At 37.4% G+C, this 9,978-nt stretch overlaps 1 protein-coding gene across 1 annotated transcript; it reads right to left on the bottom strand.

Moving 5' to 3' along the window:
- Positions 1-251: 251 nt before the first annotated feature.
- Positions 252-1,021, bottom strand: LOC128196228 (uncharacterized). Its single transcript, XM_052876469.1, has 3 exons — positions 813-1,021; positions 604-753; positions 252-516 (listed from the first exon to the last, which is right to left on the bottom strand). Exons 1-3 carry the CDS (start codon positions 1,019-1,021, stop codon positions 252-254), a joined length of 624 nt encoding a protein of 207 aa, XP_052732429.1.
- Between the last annotated feature and the right edge of the window lie 8,957 nt (positions 1,022-9,978).

The following is a 9,978-nucleotide window of genomic DNA, read 5'->3' as shown; positions in this document are numbered from 1 at the left end:
GCAACCACCTGTATATCAACATCATGCATCATCTCAACATCAATCAATATAATCAACATCGTGAAGCAACACTCATCACAAAAATCATCATCATCAAACCATTGCATCACAGATACAACTCTAAGCCAAGTACATCACATCCTATAGTAATAACAGAAGCAAATAAGTTCAAAACAAAAGGAATAAGGTTAGAAAGCTGGGTTGCCTCCCAATAAGCGCTTGTTTAACGTCACGAGCTTGACCCAATACGTTCAAAGATCAACCAACTCCATGATTGTAGAAAGGCATTCAACCTCACCACCCAAATAATGGTTGAGACGTTGCCCATTTACCACCCAAATTCTTTGTGGATCTTCAGCAGACGGATTTGTCAACTCAATTCCTCCATGTGGATGAACATTCTTAACCATAAATGGACCAGACCACTTAGACTTCAACTTCCCATGAAAAAGATTTAAGCGTGAGTTGAACAATAACACCTGCTGTCCTGGATGAAAAACCTTCTTTACCAACTTCCTGTCATGATAAAATTTTACCTTTTCTTTGTAATTCCGAGAGGAATCTTAACAATGCAACTGCATCTCTTCAAGCTCAAGAATTTGCCTTCTTCTCCTATCCTGAGTGTCAAATGGATCAAAATTTAAGAACTTCAAACCCCACAAAGCTCGATGTTCCATCTCTAATGGTAGATGAGATGCTTTTCCATAGACTAACTGAAAAGGAGATAGCCCTATAGTTGTCTTCATTGCCGTCCTGTATGCCCAAAGAGCATCATCTAACTTTTAAGACCAATCCCCCCTTGATGAAGCAACTGTTTTCTCCAGAATCCATTTGTCTGTGGATGATAAGGTGTAGCCACCTTATGTTTCACGCCATAGTGCTTGAGTACCTTTGCAAGTTGAGAGTTGCAAAAATGAGATCCTCCATCACTAATGAGTATCCTGGGAGTTCCAAACTTGGCAAACATTTGTCTTTTCAAAAATTTAATTACAGTGTTAGCATCATTATTGGCACACGCCATGGCTTCTACCCATTTACTCACACAATCTACCGCCACCAATATATATTCATTATTGAAAGACGGGGGAAAGGTCCAACAAAATCTATCACCCAGCAATCAAAGACTTCAACCTCCAAGATACATTGTAATGGCATTTCATGTCTTCTAGAGATGCTTCCAGTTCTCTGACATTTATCACAATTTTTGGCATGATTATGAGCATCTTTAAACAAAGTGGGCCAATAGAATCCTGACTGGAGAATCTTTGCAACTATTCTTTCTCCATTGAAATGCCCTCCATAAGGTGAATCATGACAATGCCAAAGAATTCCTTCCGCTTCTTCATGAGTGACACAACGTCTCAACAGATTATCTACTCCAATCTTGAATAAAAACGGATCATCCAAATAAATTGCTTCGCATCATGCAAATTTTTTTTCTTCTGTTGCCAATTAAAATCTTCTGGGATTACTCCTGCAGCTTTAAAATTAGCCATATCAACAAACCATGGCCGTTGTAGAATATACAATAGTGTTTCATCTGAAAACGACTCCCAAATCTCTTTTTCTTTACTTGTGACTTCACCATTCACTAACCGGGATAGATGATCAACAATCACATTCTCACTCCCTTTCTTGTCCCGAATTTTGTTAAGACTCCGACAAGTGTACCGAATCGTATCAAGTAATAATAAATGGTAAGACCAAGTATCGTTTCCCAAGAGACTCACGGCCTAGGCATTCATGTGGTTTCTTGATTAAAGACTTGTAAACATGGTGTTTATAATGCAGAAAATAAATATGAATGTAAGTGTTGATCAATTGACTTGAAGAATGCACAGGTGATTGGTGTATAAAATATGGAATGATTATATTGTTGGGGTTTCCGACTTATCCTATCCACTCTCATGTATTTATGAATTCATCTTCTTCATTAATGTTAATGTCACTTTCTAATTTACCTTCAACACGTTGTCTCGGTGAAGAAAGCCTACTTTTAATTACTAGATCACAATGTCTTGTATCCCCAGGAATTAATTATGCATTACATTCGCACAGAAGCTTAAAGGCAACCAACCCTCCTATCCCTATGTCTAAGTAATATTGTTTTTGGGAGAATTTCCCTAGTTCTAGATTTCCCCATGTTTCCATATCGACAACATTAGTAACAATGTAATTGAATGAGTTAAACAAAGCATGCATAAAGCGTAGAGGAAAAACCCTAAAAATTAATGAAGTAAAGCATTTATGATATAAATCAATTCAATACATGAGAGTTTCAAAGGATTACATCTTTTCCCCAACAACAATGGAGGTTTAGTTCACCATAGACATGGTGAAACTAGATGAAAATATGGAAAAGAATGAAAGATAAAACCCTAAAAGTTGAAGATCGGAGCTTCCGTATCCAAAATCCGCCTCCGAGAGATGAAAGGAATCTTTCTGCGCGTCTTTCTGTCAAAAGATACAGTGTCTAGGTCGTCCAAAACCTTAAATAGTTCATAAAAATAACAGAAAAGAGGTCCAAGCCCACGTCGTCAGCGCTCAGTGCCCCAAAAGGGCGCCCAGCGGTGATTATGACACTAAACTGACGCTCAACAGTGGCGCTCAGGCGTGAGATAGAAGAACTTGGTGCTCAGCGGTGGCGCTCGGCATGAGACAGAAGAAATTGGCGCTTAGCACCACAAAATAACGCTCAACGCTATCTGCTATTCTTCTATGTGCTACTTTTCTAGCCTTTCCTGACTCCAACTCCTTGCTACTTCAACTTCTTCATCCAATTCATCTTAATTCCTGTCAAAACAAGGAAAACCAAGCATAAAACCAGTAATAGCACCTTCAACTCTCTTATTCTCACAACTTAAGCAAAAACATGATTTCAGGCTAGTTTCTAAGTCAGAAAGGGTGTTTTTAATATCAAAATTAAGTATAAAAATAATGGTATTTCAACCGCTATCAGATTTCCACATCAGACTCTTGCAGTAAAAGTACCCATCTAATCAAACGTGGTTTAGAGTCGGGTTTAGTTAGTAAATACTTTATAGCTGCATGATCCGTGTAGATGAGCACCTTAGACCCAATGAGATAAGGTCGAAATTTTTCCAAGGCATATACTATAGTAAGAAATTCCTTTTCTGTAGTGGCATAATTCAAAGTTTTTAATTCAAAGTCTTGATTCCAATCTAGAGCTACAATAACTGGCGTAGAGACAAGCTTCTTCTTCAGAATCTCAAAAACTTTCATGCACTCACCATCCATTACAAAAGGCGCATCTTTGACAAGGAGATTACTTAAGGGTTTAGCAATCTTTGAAAAATCTTTAATGAATCTTCGATAAAACCTAGCATGGCCTAAAAAGATTCTAATTCCTTTCACATTCGTTGGTGGTTGAAGTTTCTCAGTGACCTCCACTTTGGCTTTATCAACTTCAATTCCCCTGGAAGAAATCTTATGACCCAAAACAATTCCTTCAGTCACCATAAAATCAAACTTTTCCCAATTAAGCACAAGGTTTGTTTGGACGCATCTCTTAAGCACAATATCCAGGCTAGCCAAGCACACATGAAAAGAGTCACCAAACACTGAAAAATCATCCATAAAGACTTCAATGCATTTTTCTATGAGATCTGCAAAGATAGCCTGCATACACCTCTGAAATGTAGCTGAAGCATTACATAATCCAAATGGCATTTTTCTGTAAGCAAATATACAAAATGGACATGTAAAAGTCGTCTTCTCCTAGTCCTTTGGTTCTACCACAATCTGATTGTACCCAGAATATCCATCCAAAAAACAATAAAAAGCCTGACCTGCCAATCTTTCCAACATCTGATCCACAAAAGGAAGAGGAAAATGATCCTTCCTTGTGGCCTTATTCAACTTCCTATAATCAATGCACATCCTCCACCCAGTAACTGTTCTAGTAGGAATGAGTTCATTTTTCTCATTATAAATTACTGTCATCCCACCTTTCTTTGGCATTACCTGTACTGGACTTACCTATGCACTGTCAGAGATAGGATATATAATGCCAGCCTCTAGAAGCTTCAAAACTTCTTTTCTCACCTCCTCCTTCATCACAGGTTTTACTCTTCTCTATGGTTGAGCAACAGGTCTATAATCATCTTCCATAAATATTTTGTGCATGCAATAAATTGGGCTTATACCTTTGAGATCTGTAATTGACCATCCAATAGCTCCTTTGTTGGCTTTCAATACTTCTACCAACTTTTCTTCTTCTATGAGAGATAAAGAGTTATTAATGATGACCGATTTCTTCCCACCTTCTTCTAAGAAAACATACTTTAAATGTGGTGGTAATACTTTCAACTCCAGTTTCTTTTCTTTGACTTCTTCCTTGGTATCAATCTTCTCAAAATTTTCCTCATGCAATGGAAGTTCTTTTAACACCTCCAAGTCATTCAAACACTCATCAATGAGTTCTTCTTCCTCTTCATTCAAATCTTCACATGCATCAATGAGCGTCTTCTATAAAAGAGAAGAACAACTTACCATATTCTCTTGCACCATACAAACTTCGTCAAGTGTATCAAACTAGAAACATGCTTTATCATCCTTCGCATGTGACATAGCTTCAAACACATCAAAATTCACTTCTTCATCTTGAACTCTTACTTTAAGCTTGTCATTCTCCACATCAATTAAGACTTTTGTAGTCTTCATAAATTTCTCCCAAGAATTAGAGGCACATTCACATCCTCCTCTATCTCCATGATAACAAAGTCCAAAGGAAATAGAAACTTATCTACCTTCACAAGCACATCTTCAGCTACCCCATAAGGATATTTCAGAGATTTGTCCACTAGTTGAAGAGTCATCCGAGTAGGCTTGAGTTCCAAACCTTCAATCTTTTTAAACATAGAGAGCGACATCAGATTGATACTAGCTCCTAAATCAATTAATGGCCTTCCAACAGAGATATTCCATATAGTGCAGTAAATGGTGAAGCTTCCTGGATCTTTTAACTTGAGAGGTAAAAGCTTTTGTATGATAGCACTACAATTTCCTTGTACTTCAACGGTTTCCTCTTCAATGTATTTCCTTTTCTTGGTGAGGAGTTCCTTCAGAAATTTAGCACAAGAAGGCATTTGTTGCAAAGCTTTAGAGAAGGGTATGTTAATCTCTAATTTCTTGAAAATCTCCATAAAACGCTCAAACTGTTTTTCCTTCTCCTTCCTAGAATAAGTCTTCGGGTAAGGAAGAGGTTTTTCCTATAATGCTTTCTTTTTTCTCTCTTCCTTTCTTCTTTTCTTTTCTTCCCTCTCTCTTTCCTTTTCTTTCCTCTCACTCTCTTCTCTTTCTTTTTCTTCCTCTACATCTTTCTCTTTTTCACTCAACCTTTCTTTTCGTTTTCTCTCTATTTTTATCTCATCTAAAATTCTGCCACTTCTAGTAACTGATAACAGTTGAAAAACTATTATTTTTATACTTAAAATTGACTTCAATTACAACCTTTATGACTTAGAAATTAGCTTGAACTCATGATTTTGTTGAATTGTTGGAAATAAGAGAATTGGACAGGTTTTATGCTTGATTTCCTTGTTTTTTGTAGGTTTTTAGATGAAATTGATGAAAGAAGTGAAAAGGGATAGAGATGGAATCAGAAAAGGACACAAAAAGTGCAAAAGAAGAGAAACCGCAAGTACCGCTCAGCGCAAATTACCGCTGAGTGGCACTCTTAAAGACCCGTTGGCACCGTTGAGGGGAGAAATGCTGTTGAGGGGAAGAATTGGTCACGCGCTATTACCGCTGAGCGGCACTTTTCTGGGCTTGGGCCTACTTTTCTATAATTTTTAGAATATTATATAAGCTTTAGGACGTTCTAGGGTTTGTATCTTTGGCTGGGACGATGCAAAAACGCTCTCTTTCACCCCTTGGAGGAGGATTTTGGATGCTAAGGCTTCTTTCTCAACTTTCTAAGGTTCTATCCTTCACTTTTCCATTGTATTTCATCTAGTTCACCATGAATATGGTGAACTAAACTTATTTTGTTGTTGGGGAATCAATGTAAATCCTTATAAACTCTCTTGTATGGAATTTGTTCTTCAAGATCATTTTTATGATACATGCTTTCTTTCAATAATTGTTAGAGATATTCTTCTTTGGTCAAATGCTTGTGATATTTTATTCATGTATGGCATAAATCTTATGATTTGTAAGTATCAAGAGATTTCATACTCCTAGGGTTGGACGATTTGGGGATGTGACAACTCTCCTCTTCTTTCCCTAAGATTTTTATTGAGAGATATCTTACAAATCACGATCTAGGGAATTCTTCCAACAGTATATTACAAACCTAGACATAAGAGTATGATGGTTAGTTGCCTTTATGCTTCTGTTCACTATAATGCATGATTAATTGCTAGGTGATAACAGTTGAAAAACTGTTATTTTCATGCTTAAAATTGATACTAAAAGCAACCTTTAACACTTAGAAACTAGCTTGGAATCATGCTTTTGTTCATATATTTGGAAATAAGAGAGTTGGACAGGTTTATGCTTGATTTCAGTGTTTTATGCAGGTTTTAAGGTGAATTTGGTGAAAGAAGTGAAGAAGGATAGAGATGGAATTAGAAAAGAACTCAAAAAGTGCAAAAGGAGAAGCCGCAAGTATCGCTCAGGGGTGAAAATGCAGCTGAGGGGAAAATTGACTTTGCGCTAGTACCGCTGAGCGGCAGTTTACCGCTGAGCGGTGGTATTTTGGGCTTAGGCCCACTTTTCTGTAATTTTACGAATAGTATATAAGCTTTAGGACTTCCTAGGGTTTGTATCTTTGGCTGGAGACGAAGCAAACACACACCTTTCCACCCCTTGAAGGAAGATCTTGGATGCTTAGGATACCTTCTCATCATTCTAGGGTTCTATTTTTCATTCTTTCATTATTGTTCATCTAGTTTCACCATGAATATGGTGAACTAAACCTTGTATTGTTGTTGGGGAATCAATGTAGTCTTGTGAAACTCTCATATATGGAATTTGTGTTTTAACATCTTATTTTAAGATACATGCTTTCTTTCATCATTAGTTAGGGTTTTTCCTCCTTGCTTAAAGCTTGATTGTTTAACTCATTCAATGCCATGATTATTGATTTTGTCGATATGGGAACGTACGGGGAAATCTAGATCCGGGGAATTTCTCCCAATAGCATATTGCCTAGACATAGGAATATGAGGGTTGGCTGCCGTTAAGCTTCTGCACTTCAGAATTAATTATTAGGGATGCTAGGAATTGTATGAACTCGTAATTAAGGATAGGCCTTCTTGCAAGGTGATTTAGAGAGTGGCATTAACATTGATGAAAAGAATGATGAATTCCTAAAGTATATGAGAGTGGATAAGATAAAATTGATTACCCCAACAACATACTCATCCATCTAATTCATTAAAGTGTTTGATTTCCTCTTTTCCATTGATCAAATTCATGCATACATGTTTAATTATTGTCTTTTGCATTTAAAACCTACAATCAATTGTTCACAAGTCTTAAATAATCAACAAATCATATAACTAACTAGGCCGTGAGTCCTTTGGGAGAACGATAGTTGGTCTTATCGAGTTGATTACTTGATACGATTCAGTCACACTTGCCGAGGGTTAAACAAGTTTGTGGCGCCGTTTTTCGGTGTTCATAAATTTGTCATCACTAGGGAGAGAAGACATTGTAAACTAGTGATTATGATTAGGCTTTCTTCGCTGAGACATCGAGTTTAAAGTAATTTAGAAAGTGGCATTAACATTAATGAAAAGAACGATGAATTGCTAAATACAAGAGAGTGGATAGGATGAAATTGATAAACCCCAACAACATATTCATCCATATATTTCAATTCACGTGTTTTGTTTCTTCTTGCCCATTGATCATCACATGCATACATATTTACTTTTCAGTCTTTTGCATTTGAAACTTACAACAATTTGTTCACAAGTCTTAATTAATCAACAAAATCACACAACTGTCTAGGCTGTGAGTCCTTTGGGAGAACGATACTTGGTCTTACCAGGTTTATTACTTGATACGATTCGGTTACACTTGCCGAGGGTTAACAAGTTTTTGACTCCATTTTCGGGGATCGAAGATTTGTTCATCAGTAACAACGGCTTTGCATTCCTCTCTAGGGTTCATTTTCATATTACCCCCAAAATCTTCCACCTTCTGAACTAGATGACCAATCTAGATTCCCATCCTTCTGTTAACACTCGACAAGTGTACCGAATCGTATTAAGTAATAATAAAATGGTAAGACCAAACTCAAAGGACGCACGGCCTAGATAGTTATGTGATTTCTTGATTAAATTAGACTTGTAAACGAAATCATTGTGTTTGAATTGCAGAAAATAAACATGAATGCGGGTTTTGATCAATTGGCTCGAAAGAAGCAAAAGAGATTAATGTAAAATATGAATGATTATGTTGTTGGGGTTTCCGACTCATCCTATCCACTCTCATGTATTCAAGAATATATGGAAAGCCCTAATTGATTTAGGGTCAAGCATTAATTTGATGCCTTTATCTCTGCTCAAAAGGATTGGTGTTGTTGAAGTCAAACTAACAAAGGTGACTTTGCTAATGGCGGATGGATCTTCAAAGAAACCCTATGGTATGGCAGAAGATGTGGTGGTTTGCATAGACAAACTAAAATTCCTGGTAGAATTTGTGGTGATGGAATGAAGGAGGATGAGAAGGTCGTAATCATTCTTGGAAGACCGTTTATGAAAACGACAAAGGTAATCATCAATGTGGATGATGGGATGATAGTGCTTCAAGACCGAGGAGAAAAGGTGATCTTTAATGTCTTCAAAGTGGAGTAGCAGATTCAAGAGAAGAAGGCTAGTCATAAAGCTACATTTAAGGATGCACCATTGACTAGTTCAAAAGCTACAAAGCCGGTCTTCAAAGGTAAAAAATGTTTCTTGTCACAAGTTAGGGAAGAAGAAGAGATGGCAAAGAAAGGAAGGTTCATGATGACTTAATGCAGGCAACACTCAAACTTGGCACAGAAGTAAGATTCAAGAACAAGTTATGGGTTGTGAAAGACTATAAAGAGAATGGAGTGATAGAGATTGAAGCTCCATATTCAAGGAGAGTCAAAAAGGTGGCCCGGAAGCAGCTGATGAGTTGGTGTGATGAAAGAAAGAGGAACATCAACATTGAAGATGGAACTTGAGCTTTATTGGGTCAAGCTAATGACGTTAAAAAAGTGCTTACTGGGAGGCACCTTAGTGATTTGAGAACATTAATTTCCTTAATTTTGTTATTTTGGTGAAGTAATTTTATAAACTTTGGGACATTGATTTATGTTGTTTTGAGATTGTTTGGTATAGCATCTACTGATGGATGCTAGGTGGTTGAGTATCTACTGAAGGATACTAGGTTAGCAGGCACCTACTGATGGGTGTTGGTAAGAAAGATTTGCACTTAATGAAGGGTAATGGAGGATTTTTGGTCAGGCTCGTGACGTTAAACAAGCGCTACCTGGGAGGCAACCCAGTTGATTGACTTTATCTTTGTTTGTTTTGATTTTGCTCTAGTTGCATTGTAGGGATTGAATATATGAGTGATGTGAGAACCTAAATGCATGGGTGAGTGAGAGGCATGGGTATAGGACACCTAGGGAAAGTTAAAAAGAAGGAGAGTTGGTGCCGCAAATGTTGCTCAGTAGTAATTACCACTAAGCGCGACTGCTGCATATTTGGGTGGACCATTTGGTTTCAATTGGGCTCAACGGGATTAGGCCCATTAGGTTATATTTATACCCTAGGGCGCGACTTTGCTTCCACTTTCAGATCTCCCTCTTCCCACACACTCTTAAGCACTCTCCAAAGAATCTCTTCATATTTCCTTCTTCCCCTTCACAAAATCTCTTTTTCAAACACTTTTGCACTAAGTTTCCACTTAATTTTGGGGTTTGGTGAGAGCATTGCTGTTAGGGGCTGATTTTTACACATTCCTAGAGCATTC

Source organism: Vigna angularis, chromosome 4 (assembly GCF_016808095.1).
Source record: "Vigna angularis cultivar LongXiaoDou No.4 chromosome 4, ASM1680809v1, whole genome shotgun sequence".
Taxonomy (NCBI): Eukaryota; Viridiplantae; Streptophyta; class Magnoliopsida; order Fabales; family Fabaceae; genus Vigna; species Vigna angularis.
Note: the sequence above shows the minus strand (reverse complement) of the source record. Positions and strands in the feature narration are given on the sequence as shown.

Excerpts from the sequence above, each read along its gene's own strand:
- LOC128196228 (XM_052876469.1), bottom strand. The coding sequence starts at position 1,021 with ATGGCGTGTGCCAATAATGATGCTAACACTGTAATTAAATTTTTGAAA. Across the intron at positions 754-812 it reads AATGGATTCTGGAGAAAACA|GACGGCAATGAAGACAACTA; the intron begins GTTGCTTCATCA and ends TTGGGCATACAG. Across the intron at positions 517-603 it reads ACTCAGGATAGGAGAAGAAG|GAAGTTGGTAAAGAAGGTTT; the intron begins GCAAATTCTTGA and ends TTATCATGACAG.